This window comes from Anopheles funestus, chromosome 2RL, assembly GCF_943734845.2.
Source record: "Anopheles funestus chromosome 2RL, idAnoFuneDA-416_04, whole genome shotgun sequence".
NCBI lineage: Eukaryota > Metazoa > Arthropoda > Insecta > Diptera > Culicidae > Anopheles > Anopheles funestus.
Window position 1 is genome coordinate 44,639,962 of NC_064598.1, and position 12,890 is coordinate 44,652,851.

The 12,890-nt window shown below is 38.5% G+C and overlaps 1 protein-coding gene across 4 annotated transcripts in view; it reads left to right on the top strand.

The window, feature by feature from the left end:
• The window catches only part of LOC125760454 (uncharacterized), a 168,189-nt gene that overhangs the window by 143,263 nt on the left and 12,036 nt on the right, over nucleotides 1-12,890 (top strand). For all 4 annotated transcript variants that reach the window (XM_049420596.1, XM_049420593.1, XM_049420595.1 and 1 more), the window contains exon 9: nucleotides 6,764-6,892. In XM_049420596.1, coding sequence (XP_049276553.1) covers nucleotides 6,764-6,892 — 129 coding nt within the window. The remainder of the gene's footprint in view (nucleotides 1-6,763; nucleotides 6,893-12,890) is intronic.

Here is a 12,890-nt window from a genome sequence, read left to right on the forward strand (position 1 = left end):
CCTAGCAGTGTTTTTCGCTCGAGGAGAGCTTCTTGGTACAAAATCACACAAGGCCCACCGGCTTTAGGCGGGTGGTAATTTGAGCTATGTTACGTTGAACGAACAGGTGTTACGATAATGTTTGCATCAAAATACAATATTTCAATTAGTTAAAATTTGACAGAAAATGCACCTAAACATAAATAAAATTATGTTAAAGTCAACCTCCTTTTTTATTCGTTATTTTGTTGCTTCTTTTCTAATAAGGTTTATAGAGTGTTCCTGAATGTATTAATTATTTGTGCTGAGAACCTCAAAACTAATATTGGTTTTTACATTATTTTCATTACTATTATTTTTACTTTTAATGTTTCTAAGAGATAGAAATAGATCGCTTATCTATTTATTCAAATTCAATCAAATTCAAATTCGGATCAAATTATCCGACTCCCGGTTTAATCAGTAATTCGGCGTTTAATTCATAATCTTTTTCATAATCTTCCTAATTTTATTCAATATTCAACAGAATTTATGAAAAATCTTAAGTAAAATGTGTAGTTCTAATACTGTTTCTAATAACAACGACAAAAATGCACACCAACAAAGAACAACTTAATAGAAAAGAAGCTTTAAAATATACAAAATAATTAAAGCTCCATATATTCGTTTTTATTACACACCCCCCGGTGTCGGGTTTTTTTAATGAGTAATCGTGCAGAGCAGTGGATCGAATTTAATGCTTTTAGTTTTAATTACTGTTTACAGCTCTTTTAAAGACAAAACTTTTGGCTAAAAACTTTGACGCTTTAACGGTGACGGTGACTCTGTTCCCGACTGTCGATGTTATGTTTCTTTTCCCGTGCTTCATTAATTATGCATCATTCCCACTTCCCGCCGACACACTCACTCACACCGATCAGGGGAAATGTGTAGGTGTAACGAATGCAGGGTCCGGAACCTGGGGTATCAAATTGAAGAATAAAACATTATAACACCCGGGGATCTTTATAATTTGCCAAAATGTTTGTTACTGGTTCCGGTGGCGGCAGTACCACGACTTTGTGCATTATAAATAAAGTAAGCTCAGTGTTCTTTGCAACAAAAGCAGTCTTTTCTTTCAGACAAAGTTGTAAAAGTGTTGAAGTATTGGAAATTAGTAACTTTTTTGTGATTGTCCAATTATCAGTTTATTTTCCTGTTTAGAAAAAAGTCATATGAATAGTATTTCTAATAATTCAAATCAATGTCCAATATATCGCAGAGCATGGAAGATGATCCAATATTATATTTCGTAGCTATCTGTCTATTCTGTGGAATTTAGTCCGGTCAGTGAATTATTAATTTCTACAAACATGATTTATGGCCATTTCTTTTTTACTTCATTTGTTTGCACAATACCACAACAACATTCTCAGTGCACCACTAAGAAGCTCCCCGGAAATTATCGTTCCTTACACCGCGCCGGTCCGTCCTAATACCATCCCATTCACCCGACAGCTTGTGCTGTATTTGTGCTGTACTCACCATTTAAGTACAAACTCTGGGCGAAATTCGATTACAAATGATGCCCGGGTCCGTCAGTTCACGCCTCAAAGCTCCATTTAGTGTATAATTGAATTATACGCGCCCTGCCGACAAACGTTCAGCGATGGAAGCCGGACAGGCAAACCTGTGGCAGCTGTGGAACTGTGGGCAAGCAGCCAAGCTGAATGGCCATCACCCGGTCCGGTGGCCGCCAGTAAAAGTTACGCGAATTGAACCGTTGCAGGCGCTTATTTATTTTCCAAAACCATCAACCATAAGAAACCCCGCAACTACGCCTGTAACTGCACTACTCTGTGTGTATGCGTGTTTGTGTCCCATGGTGAAATTTAAGGGAAAGAAAATGGCTCCAAGATCCGCCTGGATGAATGGTAAGAACCAAGCTGCTCGGTGCTGCTGGTGCGGTGGTATTATGATTTCGCGCTTTCCAAGGAAAGAACGAGAGATACAACGTAGAATGAACCATTGCCAGGGTTTTGTACCTTGCATGCGCACTTTTTGGTCTCGTTTTAGTAAAACGCAAACGAACGTACGAAGCTTTTCGGAGGGTGGAAGAAAATGGGCAACCGTGGGATGTGGGGTACGATTGTGAGGTCTAATTAAAAATAAACGAACGGTGCAGAAATCAAACAAATTAAGAAAAATAGCCCCACAAACCGGCGCTGGTGGATTCGTTCGGTTCGTGCTGCTAACGGACAAACGGAAGTGCGTGTACTATTTATTTATGGGAATATTTTTCCGGTACCTACTACCCACACTGGTATTGCTGGGAATGGTTCAACATTTATAATGAGAAAAGCACGACCCATGGAAGGGACTTAATTTAATGAATATGATAGCAAAAACTTTCTATTAGTTACACCTTCCGTGTTATATGAGTTTCTTTACGTATGATTATTTGTTTGCTTTAGCAAAACTATATTTGCTTGATAGCAAATTGAAAACATTTCTTACCAAACTGTTATCCTTATCGCATTAGCTATATGCAATTGGATACTCATTGTAATGGTTTATGTTATTGTCAGATAATTGCCTCAACTTCACATGATAATTAAAAATTTATTAATAAAATAGAATGTTCCTATTATCCAATTTATCCACTTATCCGATCCAAGGCTAGTACGAATAATCACTGTTCCGCTGTATAACCGTAAACATTTTTCTGGTGTTCATATTTTGAGTATTTTATCAACAATTTTATGCATAATTATTTCAACACTTACTTACATAAAATTATGATAAAAAATTACAAATTAAAATTAAAAAATGGATTTAACAAGTGCTAAAATAAAAGATAATGAGTAAACATTTACACCAATTATTAGTTAAACAAACCAATAAATATACTACTACTACTACTACTATTACTACTACTACTACTATTACTACTACTACTACTACTACTACTACTACTACTACTAGTACTACTACTACTACTACTACTACTACTACTACTACTACTACTACTACTACTACTACTACTACTACTACTACTACTACTACTACTACAACTACAACTACTACAACTATTACTACTAAAAATGTTCAAAACTTTAGTTTAATTATGTGAAGAGGTTTTCGACTTTTTTTTGTTTTTATTTCGTTAAAATCGCCGTTTTTTTCAATTGCGTATAATTTCAGACGAATTTCACGTTGGTTATACGTTTGAGAAAACGGCATCACAGAAATGAGAGGTCCGTCCGACACAACTGTCATGGATGAAATATGTGAAAGTGTGCGTGAAAATATGGAACAAAAATATTGTAAAATAGTATTGACTCAATCTTTATCGTTTTGTATAACTTCATTATAAACAAAACAAAACTTGTCTAGATGTCATGTTACGAACTGCATAGTTTTCTTTCCGAAATGGGTAACAACATTTATTTCTCAAACACTTGGTGTTGATTCCAGCCGCAACAACAACAGCTTAAATTAAAGGACAAGAAATTCAACAAGAAATCATTAAAAAGGATTCAAAAGGATTCCCAAATCTAGAATCATCTTTCAAACAAAATGAACCAAAACAAAAAAAAATATCTAGAAATAAGATTGTCCGCTTCTCGCTAATCAGTTCCATTTCATTTTCATTCTTCTCACGGATGGTGCAAGCGATAACAGTGAAATTTCTCGTTTTCATTCCGCCTTGACTTTTGTTTCTAATTTATCCAACATCGTTTCGCCAAACCAATTGAAGAAGGTCCGAGCGAAAAAAAAACTGCGACGAAAAGCCACCGACCAGGAGACAATGTTAATGTGGCTAATGAGCGAACGCTGCTCTAGCGACTAGCGCTTTCCGCGTGGAAAAAGGTTTAGCTTAAACACGGTGCTGGCAGTGCTTTAATTAGATGCATGGGACGCGGAACTGTAGAGATGAGGCCTTTAGACCGATATCCATACCCCTCCGTAAACTCCTCTTCTCAAATCGTCTTGTTATGTCCGTCTTTGATGAACCCCGGCAGTGCTGCCAAAGAGTGAAAAAAAGGGATTATAATTACGAATACACCTGGTTAGGTTGTGGGTTATTTTTTTTGCTAATTTTTTTTCTGAATTTTTTCATCGTCTACCAAAGGAAGGTGGAAAAATAAGGTTTTTATGTTTGTGTCTGTTATGTGACTTTCCATCGCCGGAGAAAGCATCACGGTTAGCAAACACGGTAAACGAAAAGGTGTTTTCCACGCTCGAAGAAACAGATTATCGCCTACGATTGTGGTGAAACGATTCTATATTTACTCCTGGGCTCGTTAAAGATAGCTTTTTGTGTTTTGATTTGTGGCACCTTATCATATTTATGCGGGATGTGTTATTTAAAGCTATTTCCTTTGAATGTTTAAAATTATATTAAATCAATCATGTTTCATTAAGTTTTGAAGAACAATTTGAAATACAATTCATTAAAATAAATATTAAAAATCAATCAAAGTCTTGATTCTAAATTTTATGAACAATCTTTCTCTATAAAAAAAAAAACGCTTATAAAAATAAATCATCTTACAATTTACACTCATAGACGCATGCGATGTTTGCGAAATTTTATCCATTCGTATCGTTTTCGATCCATTCCCTTGTGGGGCTGGGATTGATTAAATTCCAACACCAAACCAACACCATTCCAGGAAAAGTCCTTCGTCTTTCAGCACAACAAAACCGATCAAGAGTGGTTTCGCTAATTCAAAGGAATGCTATAGCTGTCAAAACAGTGAACCACAACGAACTTCAATCCCCCCCAGATTCCACCAGATTCGATTTGTATCGAACTGCACTTAATCAATCTGCCTCTGTCTCTCTCTCTCTCTCTCCCATTGCTCTCATTCCTTTCTAAACAAACTAAGCGCCATGTTGTTTTTATTGGATTTTTGGCTTACTTCTCAGTTGTTGTTGGCCGTGTTTCATGATGATGATGATGAGGATTCTAACGCTTCCTGCTCGGCGTGTCCTGCACAAACACATTCGGGTGACGGCGTTGCCCCTCGGGGCAGACAACCGAAAGACGATGATGACTGATAGTTTTTCTATTCAATTATGTCCAAATGAAGCTGTCTCGTTAGCCACACGATAGCCACAGACACCGAAACGGATGGTGCGCGTGGAAGGAAGAGTCTTTTTGTGTGTGTGTGGGAAGAAACTGTGGCTATGTTGCGGTTGCTCCAGGAACTTCATGGCACGCATCGTGCACGCAGAAATCAGACTCATCCGATGGTGGGATTTTTCGGAAAGATAAGATACATCAATCCACCGAAACGATTGAGTTACAAATTAAGAGTGTGGAAGATGGAAGAAAATCTATCATTCGCCAAGCGGGCAAAATCTTCTCCCAATCGCCCCGAAAATGAAGGTTTACACTCAGCGAGTAGTTGAGTGATGGATGATGATGATGATGATGATGATGATGCTGAAGGTGGGTGTGTAATTTGACTAGCGGAGGCCTGAAACTCAACGCTATTGCAAACGCTGATGACATTGATTGCGTTAATTTCCGGTCAGTTTGATGGTGCCGTCGGCGATTGAAAAAAACGGAAAACTATGCACGTTTAATGATCGATTTAATAGATCTTAAAGGGATCGATACGTTTCACAAGCCGTTCGAGTGGAATTATTAATTTGAAAAACATATAACTAGCTACTGAAGATCCTTTGTAAGAGAAATTAAAGGGTTTTCCGGTGACAAAATTTAAATCATTTTTGGATATAACTCAATTTCTGCCACTACTACTCCTTCTTTTGGCTTAACGACCTTGGATTTCTAGCTTACTAGACTTATTTTACCAAGTAACTAGATAATCAGGGCTAGACTACTACTACTCAACTTGAAAAGCATTCAGAAAAGATTCCAACCCTACCAATACATCTTAAAAACTTCAACTAACCTACAAAACATTGAAATAGAGTTTGGAAAACCTTGAAGATGAATTGGTAAAGTATATTGGGTGAATCTGATTCAGATTCCCGAATCTTTGAACTGAATAAATGATCCTGAATTTCTATTTTGAAGATGTATGAATTCTTATCACGAAGTATGAATATCACGCAGGCTTCGGCAGGACTTGAGGAGATAGTGCCACAAAGGGAGATTTTTTTTTACATGCAGAACTCCTGGACGTTGGATTGCTGGATTGCTAAAGAAAGAAGTGGTTACAAAAACTTAAAAAACAAAATTCAGTTCAATCGGTCGTATCAATTGAATGAAGTACCTGGAATATATTTTCTTCTATTGTGGAACATCAAGATTTATTGGATGAACACTTTTGGCTATATCTGAGTTTATTTACTTATAGCAACATACTCGAAAGTTCTTGGATGATTTCATCTACATGAAAATAACAATTCTTTTGATGCAAAACATATATAAAAAGAGTTATATCATAATTCCTTAGTCCTTTTCTGGAATCCTACTTGAAATAGAACCTGTGCTGGTAAATGTGGAATTCTTCAACTTTCTAAAGCTTTTGCAAAGCGAAATCAATTATGTGTTATGTTTGCTCACTTCACACATTTACAGTCCATCGAATTATTTAAAATTAGAACTCTAAAACCCTGTAACGTTCCATGGAAGCTCATTAGTGTACTACTAGCAAAGCACTTCTAGTTGCAGAATGCTGTTGGGTTCGTTTCATCCAAAAATGTGCATCTTTTTTCCATCAAGAAGAACCCTTACACAGCTTCAGTTTTCAGAATCGGGAGATGTTCGTTTTAAGCTCATTTCACTGTTCCTCAACACAATGCATTTTTCTTCTCCTTCCAGCACTACCGTGGTTCGCTCAAGTCGCTCAACACCGGCATCGTCACGCTGCTCAACTATGGCAAACACGTCCCACCGGCCGTATCCCACGTAACGCTGGCACACGAAATCGGACACAACTTTGGCTCACCGGTAAGTAAACGGATCGTTCACTCCATCCATCTACCAAATGAACCTTCACCTTCAAAAATACGGAGGGAGATGATTGCTGCACGAAAAGCCAAAAAGCACTGATTCCTTGAAAGTCGCTTTCGGGATTTTTTTTGTTTTCTTCGGCGGCAAACGATCATTAAAACATCAAAGAGAGAAAACGGTGAAAAGCTTGACGCACAACAATATGCGCCGGACCGGATAAAATGGGCCCGCTCGAAGCAAAATCAGACCGGAAAGGTCGCCAGGTTCCGTTTTCTTAAAGGATTAAGTTCAAGTAACGAATTCCGGGCAAGAGTGTGTACCGATATAACGATCTTTGTTCGAAGGTATCGCCCGCTTTGGCTCGTTATTTGAGGAATATCTTTCCTACCTGGTGATGAGTTTATTCTCTTTCACCTGTTTTCCTAACGTTTCTTTTTTTTTTTGTTTTCGTTTAATCTCTATAATCACTGATCACCGGTGTCTGACAATCCGTAGTCGTAGAAAATGCTAACTAATTCCTCAAAAGCCGAACCCTGACTGTCTGCAGCATGGGCAGCAAATCCTTTTTCTTCTCAGCTCAGGTGGAACTTTCCGTTGGACTTGATCACCCTTATCCGCTTTCCCAATGGTTCACAAACACAATTGGCATCGCGTTCATATTGCTAATTGAACGGAGCATTTTAATTCGATCCCATTCAATTAAACATCTCCTAGCATGCGATTCGCACACTGCTGCTGTGTCTGTTCCTGGTGGAAATTAATTTTATTTTTGCAGACCCTCTTGCATCACTCGAGCGTTGAGGTAATCTTGGTCTTTCACTCTGCCCGCAGGGCAATGTGGAAAAGCGCAACGGTTTTGATTGCATTTCTTTAGTCCGCGATTTCTCCTCTTCGTTCGTTCGTTCGTTCGTTCCGGCGAGTAAAGTTCGGTTGACCGTGGCCGTGTTATCTATCCTTTCCTTATTTTCACACCGTGTTGTCGCCAGCTTTGATATCTTACCAAGTGTTTATCTGTGCGTTTTTCTATGGCTCTTTCTATATTCGGCTTAGCTGCTTGGTATATTTTATTCAATTTGCTCACTCACTTCACGTCCTCGCATCGATTGCGATGCAGCAGCTAAGATGCTGACAAAATAAATAAATAAAATAGAAATAAAATCCAAAAATACGAGCCGGTAAGCAGGCGAACCTGCCGGTACCGGTGACAGCGGCAACGACCATCGATAGTTGCGGAACAGCGGGCGTCCAATAGCACCTCGATTGGCAACCAGCTGGGACCTGGAAATCCATTGTGTGTCTGTGTGTGTTTGTTTTTTTTCTCTCTCTTTATTCTCAACTTTTTTCCATCTTTAGTTGCTTCGTCACCGAAAATCGACGATGGCAACTCACTCAACCGGACAGGGATTGAATTGGTTCGAAGCGGTAAAAGAAGCGACAGAAAAGATGTCGCTTCAGCTTCTGTCCTGCCCTTCCTTCTATCGTTGATCCTTCCTTGTCAAGATTGTGAAAATATCGTTCGTTCGTTTGTGTTATTTGTGTTATTGTTATTTGTGTTATTTGTGTATCAGGGTTTGTTTTTTGTTTGTATTATATCAACATTTTGGTGAATTTCTTAATAATTGGTGAACACAATTGGTCTCAGTTCTTCAGATAGTTTTTTGCTTTATGATTAGGTTTGTTTAAAGGATTTTTTTACGAATAAAAAGCAAAACGCTCTGAAGATATTGAAAAACGTTAAGTAAATATTGTTCAACATTCTTAAAGATAAAACAGTTTACAACTTTCCTCAAGCTCTCTCTCTCTCTCCCTTAATATAGTGTTTCTATAACACTTCTTCCATTCTGCAGTGCCAATGTCAACAGCTTAAAGAAATCGAACCAAGTACCAATTGCTGCACATGGTCAAATCCTTCGATAAAAGATAATACTTCACACCGAGATCTGGCACGGCGCAGCAAATATTCGTCGTCGTACGGTCCAGGATCTTTGTCACCGTTGGTCGCAAATTGATTTCGCCCCCTTCATCTAACCGAGAAACGGTAATCGGACATCGTCATGTCTGCTGCTCGTCCGAAAAACCGTACCAAGCGTGGCCCCTTGCTTGTACCGTGAAACCATCCCTACGAAATGCATTTATTGGAAGATTTCCTTTCTTCTTTTGGGCTTCCAAGAATACGTAGACGCTTCCCATGACAAGAGTTGTGCGTTGATTGCGATGATGAAACGTTCGGTTGCGCTTCCGTGTTTTTTTTTTTTGAGGGGGCACGTTTTTGACTGTTCGTTCCTCCATACCCGGAACCGGACACCGTTTCGAAGACCGTTCGAGCACGAAGTAAATTTATTGACACGGAAATAATGGGCCTAATCCAAGTGTAATCAAGATTTGGTTCGCCCAAAAACTTTTCCCGATGCTTTCCGCAAACTCCCTTCGGTTCCATTCCTTTCCCTTTGGTGTTTGGAGTATCTTTCCAAAACATTTTAACTCCTTTCCAAATGGAACAAACAAATAAAAAAAAACCTTTCATCGCAAAAAAGAGGGTCTATTGTATCTTTTCCCTTTTACTTTATCAAAATGAAATTTACAACACAAAATACGGAAAATGTTTACGTGTGTGTGTGTGTGTTTTTACTTTATTGAGATGGAAATGATTGAAAAGGAGCAAAAACTTTTCACTCATTCCGAGGCGTTCTTAATTTTATTCGAACTCTTCATTCAAATTTTGCCCATTCACATTGCTGCACGAGTGCATCCATGCGGAACCGGTTTCAGCTGGCCGCACGTGTGTTTCGGACTGAAATGGTACCACAAAAAGCTTCATGGAAAAAAAACGCTAAAATACGATTCATAAACCATGCTCGCTGGTTAACAGTGGTCCGTTGATAATTTCTTTCACGTGCTGGTGATGGATGCCGGAGACCCTTTTCCCAGTCCAGACATTTCCATTTTGGTAGTTGAGTTTTACTTTATTTTCATAATAGTTAGAAGAAAATTGTAGCTGCATTTAACCGACCAAAAAGCGATGGAATGGAATTTTTAATATTCACATACACGAAACGAATGCACATCCGGCCGTCCCAGTGCCGGTGGTCCGTTTCCGTGGTGAGTGCCAAATGGGGACCCAAAATATAGAGTGCAAAACCGGTGATATATTTGAATTTGAAGCGAATATGACGGAAACGATGCAGTGGAACGCACCATGGGACGGTTCAGAATAAAGAAGCGGACATGTCATTTATCTTGTGTAATATCTTTGAATTTATTTTGTTTCGATAAAACGCATCTTATATAACTTCTAAAGAACTAAAGGACTTCTATAGAAAGCCATTGTACGCTATATAAATAGGCTGTTTATTATACGATTACTTAAATAGAATTATATTGACTTTGCTATTGCTATATTCCTGTACAAAAATTAAATTTCAGTCTTTTCAACTGTTTTAATCTTGAATTAAAACTAATATGGTGTTGTTGAAGGTGTTGGAAATTATTTTCTATACATTATATTGCCCGAAGCAATGAATATGTCATGGATTTTCGATTTTTTAGGTTTACGTACTTATCCGGACTATAACCGCTTCGATGTCGATGTCTGTGCAAGTCCTTAAAGGTTGAAATCAATTACCTCGTCCTTCCTTGCACCAACTCCATGATTCCATCTCAAATTGGACTTACCACTCCTCTTCTGTCCATGTGGGAACGACCTAAAAATATTTTACGGATTTGGTCGTTCGGTGTTATTGTAATGACATGACCAGCGTGGCATGTCTGATTCCCTGTACGATAGTAATTTCATCGTAAAGACCATAGGTCGAAGACCACTGTTCTATTTTTTTTATAAAAGTGTTTATTAAAAAAATCTTATAAACTAGTTTTTACAATGTATCGAAAACATGAAGGGATAACGTACAGGGCTTACAAAAAAAAATTTAAGGATTGTTATATCAATCACAGCATTGTTGTTTCCAACAATGTGGATGACACAGTTTGCAAATAAACGTAAGATGATAGTCCTCTTGCTTGAACTAATGTTACTTAGGATAGGTAACAGGAGGGAAAGGAAGTTTAGGGAATTGTCCGGAACGATGACTAATAGGTATCCGCTATATATGAATTCCGTAATGCCATATGCTACTCATTTGTTATATTTCGGCTAAAATTTGTTCCATTAATAATTAAAATAAATTTAAAAAAAATTTGTTCCATTAATTAATATTGTATTCCAAATACAATTTGGGAAAATTTTAATAACTAAATATGTTATCATTACCCATCTCTAGTGAAGAAATTTTCGCTTTCCATCTTTTCTCATTTAAGCCACTTGCCGCTAATTCATTCTGCAATATATTGAGATGAGACTTTTGGATTTTTTGCAGTTAATTATTTCATTATTGAACGAAAGTTTCATTTTTTTCCTCCCAAAATGTCCACTCTCTGTTACAACGTGCACCGGTATATGGCCAAGCACCAGGAATATATTCTGTTGTTTGCTGTCCTTTGCCGGGTCGTTGAAATAGCGAGATGCGATGAATGAAATTGCAACCAGGCGTTAGTGGTAGCAAACGAAACGGAAATGGAACTCAAGAAATGAAAATCCCCATCCGTCCACCACCGTGGAGTGTGGAGTAAAACAAGAAGCGATGAAGAATGTTGTGGTAGTGAGAAAATGAAATGTACATCGTAAGTGGTGGTACTTCATGCATTTTCCACACACACACACATCCATCCACACACACCTATCCACCCACATATATTCAGCCTTTTTATTTTCTCCATTTAGTTGGTGTGGAGCAAAATTGCTCTCGGCTTTTCGGTCGCGCGCACACACAGAGAACAAAAAAAAAATAGAAAATTCCCTTCAAAAAACCACACGTAGAAAATGTGGCGGTTTCGAAGCTTTCCCCTAGCAAAGAAACACATAAAATTTCCTGACGTAGCACGGATTCTGTTGCCACGAAGAGTCACCCAATCAGAATGGGACAAAGAATGGAACGTAACTGCATACTCGTATTGTAGTATGTGGCACGCCGTGACCTCTCGTTCGCTGTCCCTTTATAAGGGTCGACTTCCAGTTGTTCCGTCCCTTTACGGGTACGTGTGCAGCAAACCATAAGGACAGCAATGGGTGAAAACCATGCTACGAACAGACACTCCGCTGGTAGGAAAAGTGGGATCGAGCGCAGGGTGCGAAACGGAAACATAAAAATGACGAAAAATCGTAGCTGACACTTGAAACAAACGAGGACTTGTTCTGTCACGACCTAGATGTGACATGCGTTTTAGTGTTGCTTCTGTATGCTGGTTTTTCCTCCGTCTCCTTCTCCTTACTCCCCTTCACTGTCCTATCTCTTTTCCTTCTTTCACGCTTCTTTGTTCCAATTGTCCGGAAATGGAATAGAAAGTAAAGAAGGGCCAAAAGCCGCACCTGTCGGAATGTGTTTCTGTGTCAAAGCGTTCGCGCCACCATATGCACACACACACACCGTTGCCTCTATCTTAAGTGTATGTGCGATGGAGAAGAAATTAGGATCCGGTCGGTATGGGAAGGGTTACCGGTTGATCCGGGTAGATTCGTAGTATGGCGTATGGGTCACAAAACCTGTTGTCAGGACATCTGTCAGAGCACGTTTGTGATGATGTGACACCACCCAGTGTTTGACCCACTTCCTCGTTTGCCGACCTCGTTTCCCGCAAGGACACAACACAGTATCGCATCGGTATTTAATGAGCGACTTTTCGTTGTCGCCGTGTTTCCATTTTGTGTCAACAAATTTTTTCTATTTGCACGATGATGAGGACGATGTTGCACCATTGGTCCTTTTTTTACTATTTTGCACTAACGCGTGTATCTTTGCAATTTGTTTTTATTGAAAGAGGTTCAATTTTGAAAATTTAAAATGTTAACATATGTTACTGCATACATATGTGAGAATTTTTCCATGCTGTTTTTTTAATGTATTTATCTAAATGCAAGATATTTCCAAATAAAAAAAGATAA